The sequence below is a fragment of the Microtus oregoni genome, unplaced genomic scaffold (genome assembly GCF_018167655.1).
Source record: "Microtus oregoni isolate MIOR12 unplaced genomic scaffold, Mior012 000022F_ref0000154, whole genome shotgun sequence".
Taxonomy (NCBI): Eukaryota; Metazoa; Chordata; class Mammalia; order Rodentia; family Cricetidae; genus Microtus; species Microtus oregoni.
Window position 1 is genome coordinate 16,433,897 of NW_024543081.1, and position 11,772 is coordinate 16,445,668.

At 48.7% G+C, this 11,772-nt stretch overlaps 2 protein-coding genes across 3 annotated transcripts; both read right to left on the reverse strand.

Moving 5' to 3' along the window:
• Positions 1-813: 813 nt before the first annotated feature.
• Rpl8 (ribosomal protein L8) lies at positions 814-3,349 on the reverse strand. The gene is made up of 6 exons (XM_041672245.1): positions 3,212-3,349; positions 2,876-3,023; positions 2,654-2,795; positions 2,308-2,526; positions 1,159-1,274; positions 814-1,010 (listed from the first exon to the last, which is right to left on the reverse strand). The coding sequence occupies exons 2-6, from the start codon at positions 3,011-3,013 to the stop codon at positions 852-854; spliced, it is 774 nt and encodes a 257-aa protein (XP_041528179.1). The 5' UTR covers positions 3,014-3,023; positions 3,212-3,349; the 3' UTR covers positions 814-851.
• A 6,333-nt stretch (positions 3,350-9,682) lies between these two features.
• On the reverse strand, positions 9,683-11,717 carry Commd5 (COMM domain containing 5). Of its 2 annotated transcripts, none has more exons than XM_041672211.1 (2): positions 11,669-11,717; positions 9,683-11,238 (listed from the first exon to the last, which is right to left on the reverse strand). In XM_041672211.1, exon 2 carries the CDS (start codon positions 11,183-11,185, stop codon positions 10,511-10,513), a length of 675 nt encoding a protein of 224 aa, XP_041528145.1. In that variant the 5' UTR covers positions 11,186-11,238; positions 11,669-11,717; the 3' UTR covers positions 9,683-10,510. The 2 variants fall into 2 exon arrangements, with proteins under 2 accessions (XP_041528145.1, XP_041528144.1); XM_041672210.1 differs by having other exon boundaries at positions 11,640-11,686.
• Positions 11,718-11,772: the final 55 nt, after the last annotated feature.

Sequence of the window (11,772 nt, forward strand, 5' to 3'; positions counted from 1 at the left end):
AACCCTTGTCGAAAAACCAAATATCTGCCTCTAGTCTTTTGTGTTTCTCAAAACTTCCTTCTGAAAACACCATCTGTACTACCATTTTCTGAGTTCCTGAAAACTCAGCCATCTCCTAGCCCACAATCCTCCCACCAAAATGGTCGATATTGGCACAAATTTGTTGCTATGGCTGTTGATAGAATACCGTGACCAGAAGCTGCTTGAGAAGGGTTAACTGGGTTCACATCCACATCACAGTTCACATGTAAGTGGTGCTAAGGGAGATGCTGCATGACTTGCTCAATGTTTTTCTTTTATAACTCATAGCCACCTGCCCAGGCGTGGCCCTCCCACATCAATCATTAATCAAGAAAAGGCCCAGTAGACTTCCTATAGGCCAAGCATGTAGAGAGGTTCTTTCAATTCAGAGTCCCTCTTCCCAAATGGCTCTAGCTTGTGTTGAGAAAATAGCGCCATAAATTTATTCATCTAGGATGTCCTAATACCCCTAGTGAAAATTTAACTCATTGAGCTAGCAAGATGGCTCAATTGGTAAAATGCTTTGCCACCAAGCTTGACAACCTGAGTTCAATCTCCAGAGAACACCTAGTCCTCTGACATCCAGTCAGGCTCTGCAATGTACCTGTACACTAATATACACAATAAAAATGAGGACCCACCCAAATTCCAGGACCCAGCACACCATGTTCACATGCCCTCTAGCATGTCATCTTCTGACCCACACTCAGGTCACTTCCTTGTACCAAGGGGCTACATGGCAGGGATTCCCCCCACCAAAAAAAAAAAGAAAATTGAGGCTCACACACAGCCTATTAGCCAAAGGACATACTTTTATTAGCTCCTGAGTTCTAGTTCTCCTTCTCCTGTACAGTTTTGGTTCCACGTAGTCGCCCAGTCCGGCGGGCAGCAATGAGACCCACTTTGCGTCCAGCAGGGGCATCTCTTCGGATAGTGGACGGTTTGCCAATGTGTTGATGGTTACCACCTCCGAAGGGATGCTCTACAGGCTGTAGAGAGATAGAGAATGAGGTTAGAGTAAAGGTAATAATCTCACCTATCTGGGGAAGGCTGGCAGAACCCCCTGCCTAGGACCTCCCTGCTGCAGATCCTCCCAGCACAGGAATACTATCCCACGCCCACTTCTTGGTTACTTACATTCATGGCCACACCACGTACGCGTGGCCAGCAGTTCCTCTTGGCCTTGTACTTGTGGTAGGCACGGCCAGCCTTCAAGATAGGCTTGTCAATTCTGCCCCCACCAGCCACAACACCTGCAGAAATAAAGGACACCTCTGAGATGTGCACCACAAAGCCCTCGGGTCTCAAATACCACCCCCATTAGTGCTGTGCCAGGAATCTACAACCCCAAGACCATTGTCAGCCTCAAGGAAATGTACCATCCAGGTGCCTGAGCATTTCAGCAAACCTCAGCTAGGGAACCCCTTACTCTGCAATCTGTCATTCAGGACTGGTCCTTCAGCCTCTGAAGACACCTCCCATACAAACAGCAAACTCCACTGAACAAAAGCGCTCTCTGTGGGGGGCTGGAGAGATGGCTCAGAGGTTAAGAGCATTGACTGCTCTTCCAAAGGTCCCGAGTTCAATTCCCAGCAACCACATTGTGGCTAACAACCATCTGTAATGGGGTCTGGTGCCCTCTTCTGGTATGCAGGCAGGCATGGAAGGAATGTTGTATACATAATAAATAAATATTAAAAAAAAACAAAAAACGCTCTCTGTGAACATATATCCTCGGAACCTACCCTGAGCAGCCATGAGTTTGGCCGGTTGTGAAACATTCCCAAGTAACCAAACATGAGAATCTGACTCATGTCCCACTTCATGGACATCTTTTAGAAGTCACCCAATACTGACTGGCCTCATTTTCTCTAAAAGAACCACACACAAGCACAGGATTCAGGTTCTAGGTTAGGTCACAGTGCACCTAAATTGTTTGTATATGGATGCATGTACAGACCTGTGCACATTTGTGCAGACACCAGGAGAGCACCAGATTCCCTGGGACTCGAGTTACATCTCTGAGCTAGAAAAGGAACCCGGTTGCTCTCTAGAGAACCATTGCTTCCATCCACTGAGCCATCTCTACAGCCCATGCTGGAAGAAACCCACAAAGTAGATATCGTACTATTCTACAATTCAACCCACACGAGTATCCTGTGTTCAAAGTTGGTGCCCCCAAGAACAAGGAAATGAGAAATCTGGTTCTAGGTCCCAGGCCTAGCAGCTGGCTGTTCACATGCTGACCACCCAGTCTGGAGGGTTCCACTCCTCTGTGGCACTCACCAACGACAGCTCTGTTGGCTGAGGAAATGACCTTCTTGGACCCTGAAGGCAGCTTCACTCGCGTTTTCTTGGTCTCCGGATTGTGGGAGATGACTGTGGCATAGTTCCCGGAGGCTCGTGCCAGCTTGCCCCTGTCCCCAGGCTTCTCCTCCAGACAACATACGATAGTACCTTCAGGCATGGTGCCCACGGGCAAAACATTGCCGATATTCAGCTGGGCTGTGGAGAGAAGTGACCAAGCGGCCGGTAAAGCCAAAAGCAATGCGAAGCCACACGGTTCCCACACTATGAGGCACAGCATTCTAAGTCCTAGGCCCAGCCCGTCCTTCCCCGCCTTAAAGCTCACCCTTCTTGCCGCAGTACACAAACTGCCCGGTGTGGATTCCCTCTGCGGCGATGAACAGCTCTGTCCGCTTCTTAAACCGGTAGGGATCACGAAAAACCACTTTGGCGAGGGGAGCGCCGCGACCGGGGTCATGAATGATATCCTATGGGGCAGGTTGAGAAGGTGAGACGGTCTCCTCGAGGCACCCTGTTGCCCTGCTTGCCCCAGCCGGTGCCCTCATACCTTTACAATGCCCTTAATGTAACCGTGCCGCTCCGCGAAGTCCACAGCTCGCAGGCGCGCGGCGCCCTTACGGTGTTTCACGTGCGCGCGGAACACAGAACCGGCGCCTTTCCTCTGCCCTCGGATCACACGGCCCATGGCGGCGAGTCTGGAAAGGGTTCACATTCAGCGTGCAGAAAACCAGGTCCCCGCCAGCTCCCAAGGCCGCAGACGCCGCCATCCCTCCCTCCCTGTCCTAGATGAGTGGGCCAGGCAGCATGACAGACCACCGGGTAGGTGACGGTGGCAGATGGCGGTGGATCGTTTCAAGCCGGGAACGAACTGTACACAACCTACCTGCCGGCAAGCACGGCCGAAAGAGGAAATACGCGGCGGCAAGCAGCCTTATCTTCCGGGGCGGGGCGCCGGAAGGGGCACTGCCTCTTCCGCGGCGCGATGCCTGTCGGAGCTTGTAGTCACGCGCGGATAGTCCTGGTCTCTACCGGCTAGTGGCTCTGAGGCTTACCTGTAACCTACATAGGTGCCCTTGGGAGAAGCGGCCTCTGGGGAAACTGACTCAGGAGTTTTATGGAGGGCAGGTGGGCGGCGGTGAAGGCTTCCAGAGGTGGAGGCTTCCAGAGGTGGAAGGATTTGTCCAGGGCCACACAGAACTGAGCTGCAGAACCTGAGATTCCGAGCTTGGCTCAAACAAGGGTTTCTATATAAATCGAGAGTCTCCCGATGTTGTAACTCCGAGGTAGACGTAGGAGATTGGACGTATAGACTCTGGAAGCGTAGTGCTTTGCACAACTAGAAGATTGGGATGTGGAAGCCGAGCGGTGGTGGTGCACGCCTTTAATCCCAGCACTCCCAGAGGTAGAGGCACCTGGGCAGCCTTCCTGGTCTAGAGAGTCTGTTCAAGGACAGTCAGGGCTACACAAAAAAAAAAAAAAAAAAAAAACCTGTCTTGAGGGAATAAGAAGGAAGAAGGGAAGGGGAGGGAGATTGGAATTTAGGAATCAGAAGGCCACCTGCCAAGTCCTCAACAGGTCTGGCAGAGAATCCAAAAGTCCATGACCTCAGCTTAGCAACTGGGACAAAGATGGGGACAAAGACCCTAGAGAGCAAAGGGGAGGAAGGAACGAGACAAAGGAGGGGCTGCTTGCCAAGAAAATGCCCTGGAGATGTCTCTGGTGGCACAGAGCCCCCAAAGAGAGGGTCTTCATTTGTGTGAACCCTATTAGTAGGCGATGCCATGGAGACAAAGGGGGAGATAAATGAGGGTTCAGGGTTCAGTTGGTAATAGAGACTGGTACTCAAACTGGGAGACTGCACAGCAGAGGCTAAAAGTACCATTCTGAGGAGGAAGGGACACCCCATCATTAACCACTCAAGTTCCACAGGATGCTGGTGCATGGGAGGCATTCCAGAAGGGCAGCGAAGCTGGGGGTGGCAGGGATCAAGGACCTGCAGAACTGGAGATCAAGTCACCCAAGGCAGGATAAGGCGTTCTGAGTCAGCCCAGAAGTGAAGCAGAGTGAAGGGTGCTATAGAGGAAGAGTCCAACAGGGACCAAACACTTACACATACTTGTTAGACTCCTCCAAAACTGTCCTGTGGGCCAGTGGGGTGAGGTGTGTGCTAGTGGTAGCAAGGCCTTGAGTAAGCCAGAAAGCTATCTATGACCCTACAGGGTTCCCAAGACAAAGCTCTAGCAGGTATCCTCCCACAGTCTTGAGGACTGTGGTCCACCCCTGTCCAGATATCAGCCTTCACCTACTTGTAAGGCCACCCAGCCTGACTTGAAGCAGGGGTTCCATAGACATGCATCACCCATGGCTAATGTGGGTAAAGATGGCAAACACTGGGCATGGCCTTTTGAGGAACTCAGGGTAGGGCTCACCTTTCTGCGGTTAGGCTCTGTCTCTGCTTGGGCTAAGCACGACCCCTCGTTTCAGCCATAGTCAGCTAATCCCTGCTTTTCAAATGTAATGTCAGAAACAAATGACTTGTGTATTTCCTTTTAGTATTACTTTTAAAATAAGATTTATTTAACTAATGTGCACTGGTGTTTTATCTGTATATACTCTGTGTGAGGGTATTAGATCACCTGGAATTGGAGTTACAAACAGTTGCAAGCTGCCACGTGGGTGCTGGGAATTGAGACCAGGTCCTCTGAAGAGCACTCAGTGCTCTTAACCACTGAGCCATCTCTCCATCCCCTTAGTATTATTTTTAAGTAATTCTTGTCTCATGTAATTTGTCATAAATGCAAGTCCTCTCACTTTGGAGAGGAGGAAAACCTGGGATAACCTAAAATGCATAGGGTAATGTGAATTAAAATAATTGTTTAACTATGTAAAGTTATGTTGCCTTTGTTTGTATTGCAGAATAATTGTTTAACTATGCAAAGATGTGTTGCTGTTTCACTTTGCCTGCCTAAGGCACCTGATTGATCTAATAAAAAAGCTGAATGACCAACAGCTTGGCACAGGAGGGATAGGTGGGACTGGCGGGCAGAGAAAAAAGGGCAGCTGGAGGATAGGCAGGGCTGGCAGGTGGGAAGAAAGAGGGAACTGGGTGCCTGCCTACACGGAGGAAGCAGGAAAACAGATGGACAGTACTAGTACTTCGATGAGATAAACGAGCCTCAGGGCAACACAGAGATAAATAGAAATGGGCTAATTAAGTTTAAAAAAAAAAAAGCTAGTGCTTTTAATCCCAAAACTCAAGAGGCAGAGGCAGGTGGGTCTCTGAGTTTAAGGGCAGCCTGGTCTATAAGAACTAGTTCCAGGACAGGCTCCAAAGCCACAGAGAAACCCTGTCTCGAAAAACAAATAAAACAAGTAAACAAACAAAGGCTACCTAGAAACAAGCCTAATCTAAGGCTGAGCATTCATAATTAATAATAAGTGTGTATCATGATTTGGGGACTGGCAGTCCCAGAAAGCCTGCTATAGGATAGGAGCTCACATTTACAAGACCTAAGGACCAGAGCCCTGGATTATTTGGTGTTCCTGCTGCAGGCTTTCAAGGAGCAGAACTCTGCCTTAGGACAGACTAGACAGACGCCTCTAGTCAGCAGCAGTGGCCTCACTGTTGATCTACAGAGTGGCCACCACTATAGGTACAAGCATGCTTGTGGTCATTTGGGGCCCACATGAGGTGACAACCATGCTGCTGTCATGCATTCAACTCCTCTGTCCCTGTGACACTTTACTGTCTGGCCTGTCTGTATACTCAGGGCCTGTCCCAGATCTGGTGAACCCGAAAGTCTCACGTTGAGATTTCATCTACTCTGTTTTTAAAAAAAACAACCAAACTCTTTTGAGATGGTCTCTTTTTTTGCTGTGCTGTCCATGTTTGCTCTGTGCTGGCTAAATACATCACAGATAACCCCAAAGTGGTGACACATGCCTTTTATCCCAGCACTCGGGAGGCAGAGGCAGGTGGATCTCTGAGTTCGAGGTCAGCCTGGTCCACAGAGCCAGTTCGAGGACAGCCAAGGCTACAACAGAGAAACCCCGTCTTGAGAGAAAACAGACTGAGCAGTAGGATTTGCTGAAGGAGCCGGAGGAGGCAGGAGGATCACGAGTTCAAGGCCAGCCTGGGCTACACATTTAAAAAAAAAAACCAGACTGAGTACAGGACAGGATGTCCCGCTGTTTTAAGCGGCCTCCAAGTGTATTATTAACATGACTACGAGGTCCAGCTAAAGTTCCAACTCCTTAAACGTAAAAGATATTTTCACAAACTGGTATTGCTACAGATGCGATGACTGAGCTTGCGAGCAGCTCAGATCCTGAGAATGCAGTCCTGTGCCCTGCGACGTTTGCTCCTGTCTTTCACGTCAGAGAAGTCCATGATTTGCTTTCACCTGTGCGAAGAATGGGCTCCGAGGTGAAAACCATGGAGCTAGATGCCGAGCGGAGACTCGAGACAGTTCTAGGAAGAGTGTTAACTGACCGCAGGTTCAGGCTTCAGGGACCCCGAGAAGATCTAGACCACACACTTCACGTACCCCAAAGTTTGCAACTAGTCAGAAGAATCAGAACAACAGCTCCCCCATGCCTGACCCTTCCTGCCTCAGCATACATTGATTTCCATAACCTGGCCATAGAGAGCCGTAGACTGTCCCTGCAGGAGGACGTGTTGGGTTTACGACTCCATAATGAATATTGAGATAGTTTTAAAAAATTTTAGCACGCCTTTAATCCCAGCACTCGGGAGGCAGAGGCAGGCGGATCTCTGTGAGTTCGAGACCAGCCTGATCTACAGAGCGAGTTTCAGGACAGGCTCCAAAACCACAGAGAAACCCTGTCTCGAAAAACCAAAAAAAAAAAAAAATTTTTAAATTGCATGTCTTTAATTTGTTGGGGAAGGAGCATGCCACAGTGCTCATAAGCGGACCAGAGCACAACTTTTGTGAGTTGGCATTTTCCTTCCATCACGTGGGCTGCTGGGATCTAACTCAGGTCCTCAGGCTTGGCAGCCAGCATCTTTACTCACGGAGCCACCATGCTGACCCCCTCTGCCCCCCTTTTTTATCCGAGGTAGGTTTACAAAGTAAAAAGGTTTATATTGCTCCAGTTTCCAGTCCACAATTCCTCGAGCCTACATAGCAGCACATCATGGTGGAAGGCTGTGCCAGAGCAAAACTGCTCATCTCAGCACAAGAAAAAAGTCACCGCGGTGACTACCACCTCCCAGTGGTAGCACCCTATTGATCAAGATGTCAACACACGGGCTTGGGGGGGGCGGTTGTTGAATATCCCAACTGTAGAAGATTGCAACAGGAAAGGAGCCCGTTGTCAGTCTCCTGTGGGTCCAGGATGAGGATGTCAAACGAGGCTGGTTTCCTACTCAGGGCTAAGGGGAGAAGCCAGTTGGAACAGGTAGAGTAGTTGAAGGGGAATGAAGATTTCAGATGTTTAGGAGGGTCGCCTTAGAGATGTGTTAAACTTTCTCTGAGGGGTCTGACTATAAATCCTAAATCACTGGTTCTCCACCTTCCTAATGCCATAGCCCCTTAATACAGTTCCTCATTTTGTGGAGACTCTCAATTATAAAATTATTTTTGTTGCTACTCCATAACTATAGTTTTGCTAGTTATGAATTGTTATATAAATATCTGTGTTTTCTGATGGACTCTGTGAAAGAGTCGTTCAAACTAAGAGATTAGATTGGCTCTGTCTCTGCCAAGAGTGCATCACAGCAGAAATCTGGAATTGAGGGGCTGTCGAGATAGTTCAGGGGTTAGCAGCGCAGACTGCTCCAGCAGAGGACTCCCTTCAGTTCCAGCACCTACTTATGTCAGGTGGATAACAACTGTCTGTAACTGCAGCTCCAAGAAATTTGACACTTCTCACTTCTGCAGGCACCAGCACTTAGGACGGCTTGTGCAAAATCCTAGATTCTTGTGCAAAATGTGACCTTGAAAGATAAGGAGCCCTGTTACTTGACTTTATGGGACCTTGAGAAAGACAAAAACATCAGTTTCTTCGTTTTAATGTAGGGACAAAAGGATCTTTTTCATTGGTTACTGAAGAGGTCAAATGAGTACACAGGAATAACACAGAAGTGTACCAAACTAAAACCCCAGGGCTGTCAGATGTTAGAGTGAACATTCTCCAGAGGTGATCTGAAGGTAGTAACAGGGACACCAAGTTCCCAAGAATGCTGCCTATTGAGCACCCCGGGTATGATAGTTCATCTTGCTATGCTATACGTAAAGCTCCTTGCAATTCTGTTCTTTTTGTTTTGTCTTTATGTACTCTGACTGTCCTAGACCTTGCTCTGTAAACCAGGCTGGCCTCAAACTCAGAGATTCCCATCTCTGGAGTGTTGGGATAACAGGTGTGCCACCTCCGCCTGACTGCTATTCTGTTATGTTACACTCCTACAAAAGGTATTTTCAGAATGTGTACTGATAAAAATTCCTGGGAGCCCTTCAAAAACTTTGGATTCTGAGTATTAATGGCACATGCCAATTAATTCCTACATGCAAGAGACTCAGTTGGGATTGAGTTCCTTGGGGGCAACCTGACCCACATAGTGAAACCCTGTCTCCAAAACAAAACCTTTCAATAAAATGGGGTGCAGATAAGGGCCAACTTATTGGCTTATAAGTCTGTACTTGTGTCAGGTTTTTTTTTTTTTGAGAAAAATCAATGTTTGTCCATATTACAATCTCCTTACTCCACAGTAATATACGAAGCTATCTTTTTATCTTTTTCTGAGATGGTTTCTCTGTGTAGGGGTGGTTGCCTGGAAATTACTCTATAGACCAGGATGGCTTTGAACTCAGAGATCCACCTGCTTCTGCCTCTCAAGTCGTGGGATTAAAGGCGTGCCATGCTTCTAAACTACCCATGGAGAGATGAGGGCTAAAGTACTAGGCTAGTCCAGTGGACACATTCAAAAGTCATAATACATTAAATGCACCGCTAACACCGAGTGGCTTTACCTCACCGTCAGCCGGTGCACCAGCTGATGGCCCTGCAGAGAACACATCTATATTTGCATAAACACCTACATGTTCAAAACCACCCTGTGACCAAGCTTGTCATATGGCCCACCTTCCAGAACACCTGTCATCCTCTGATTGGACTCTTCATTGTCACAAGCTGTACTCATGGGCTTTTTGTTTTAGATTTATTATTTTATGAGTATGAACGAACGCTTTGCCCGCAAGTGTGTGTGTGTACCACATATGTGCCTGACGTCTTGGTGCTGGATCCCCTGCAACTGGAATTACAGAAGATTGTGAACCACCATGTGGGTTCTGAGATGAACTCACATGTAAGTGCTCTTAACCACTGAGCCAATCCTCCAGGCCCATACTAATGTTTTAATATTTAAAATCTGCATTTAATGTCATACATACTAAGCATTATGTACTACATATTTAGTATTTGTAATGTCTCCCCCTCTTGCCTCCCCACCAGGATGTCATCTTCAGGAAGGCAGGAATTTAAGGCAAAAAACTAAGACATGTACACACCAAAGCAAAAGAAGCAGAGGGCTCAGGTCAGGCTGAGCAACCTTGTTGTATATTGTAATAGGTCCTTATCTGAACCCTACAACTCCACATGGCCTCGTCCAGTTGCACATAGCAATGGCTAGGGAAGGGGCAAGTATAAGGTTTAACACCCAAGTAGAAGAACATGTTTTATTATTTTTTTAAAGATATATTTATTATGTATAGTGTTTTGCCTGAATGTCTACCTGCATGCCAATAGAGGGCACCAAATCTCACTAAAGACGGTTGTGAGCCACCATACGGTTGCCAGGAATTGAACTTAGGACCTCTGGAGGAGCAGCCAGTGCCCTTAACCGCTGTGCTATCTCTCCAGCCCATGAACATGTTTTTAATAGTTGCTTTACCTCTTTAGCCTAAATAGAATCTTGCTGTGTAACCCAGACTGCCCTTAAACTCAACCATTCTCCGGCCTCACCCTTCCAAGTGCTGAGAGTATAAATTGTGCCACTGTGCCCGTAGTTCACTCATAAAAACAAACCCCAAAAGTCCGAAAGTCACAGCTGTCTTGTCCCTTCAACAAAATACATCCTTACACGCAGTCCCTCAGATGAGGTGGGCTTCATGACCTGGGGGCTGTGAGCTCTGGTACCAGTTTCAGCACCCACTGCCAGGGTTCAGTCTTGCAGTTTGCGCTCACACTTTTTCTCCAGTTCGGCCAACTCCTTAAGGACCAAGGCTATACTGTACCGCAGCTCCTGAAATTTGGTCACGGGTACCTCAAAGCGGTGTGCGGATCCATCCGTGAGCTTCAGCTGCATGAGAACACTCGGTTGCAGGGAGCGGGACTGAGCACTGGTGGAGATGGCCACATCCACCCGCCACCGGAAGTCAGACAGGTGGGGCAGCCAGGACCCCTGCTGTTGGACCACGGCGTCGAGAAGTGGGCGCTGACTCCCTAATGCCAAACTGGTCAAATCTTCAATCATATCTTGAGGAATGCCAAGCTCCTGGAGCTGGTCCTGGAAGGCTTCTGGCTTCAGACTGGCAGGGTTCCGCCGGAGAGCCTGCTGGAGCAGTGTGTGTGTGCCTGCCAACAGGACGGCCAGCCGCTCCTCCGACAGGTTAGCACTGGCACCAAGCTGTTGCACGGCTTCTCTGCAGTCTTTGCCATGCAGGGCCCCGACGACAAGCTTCAACAACTTTCTGAAGGTGCTCCTGTCCAAGTCCCTCATGAGCGGAGCCACTGCCGCCACTTCTGGAGAAGGCTGGGCTCCCAGGAAACTGACTCGGCCACCATGACTGTCAGCTGGATGGTGCAAGTACGGAGCTGCAGCCCCCAAAGCAGACATCCTTGCTTCCCCTTTCCTGATCAGTCCGGAGAGAAGGTGCTAACCACAACTGCCTGGAGAAGTGAAGAAGAGACAAGTGACTCACTGGCCAGGGGCTTCATGTATCAAAAAATGAGATTCGATGTGGTGCCCCATCCGCCTGTCACTGGTCACATGAGCCACCAACGATAGACAGTAAACGGGACACGTGCTTGGAAGGTGGCACTGAGACCGGATGGCAAAGGAGTCCGTCCACCTGAGTCTAGAAGAGAGGCCGTCCAGAGATCAGCAGTTGGCAGGAAAAAGAACCAAGAAACAGAAGTGCACGCGTAAGTCCTACGTAAGCAGTATAAGTGAATTTGGACAATGCAGCTGAGACCCCTCCCCTACTCAAGCCCGAATTCTTATCATAGCTCTGGAAGACCTAATGGTCTCACTTTACAAATATAAACCATTCCTTTAAAGCCCTCGGCACCTGGAGGAAGCTGTCCACTGATAGCTTACCGCGGCTGGAGAAGCAGGAAGTTGACCGGACCTCGGGAAGGGTCCAGAGACACTTCCGGGCTACTCTAGGATAGCGTTGATAGGGCACCTCTATGGTTTCCGGA

What these genes read in the sequence shown, in the direction of transcription:
- Commd5 (XM_041672211.1), bottom strand. Translation starts at nt 11,185, where the DNA reads ATGTCTGCTTTGGGGGCTGCAGCTCCGTACTTGCACCATCCAGCTGAC.
- Rpl8 (XM_041672245.1), bottom strand. Translation starts at nt 3,013, where the DNA reads ATGGGCCGTGTGATCCGAGGGCAGAGGAAAGGCGCCGGTTCTGTGTTC. An exon ending in ACATTAAGGGCATTGTAAAG is followed by an intron (nt 2,796 to 2,875) that starts GTATGAGGGCAC and finishes CCTGCCCCATAG; the next exon opens with GATATCATTCATGACCCCGG. An exon ending in TGTGTACTGCGGCAAGAAGG is followed by an intron (nt 2,527 to 2,653) that starts GTGAGCTTTAAG and finishes TTCTCTCCACAG; the next exon opens with CCCAGCTGAATATCGGCAAT.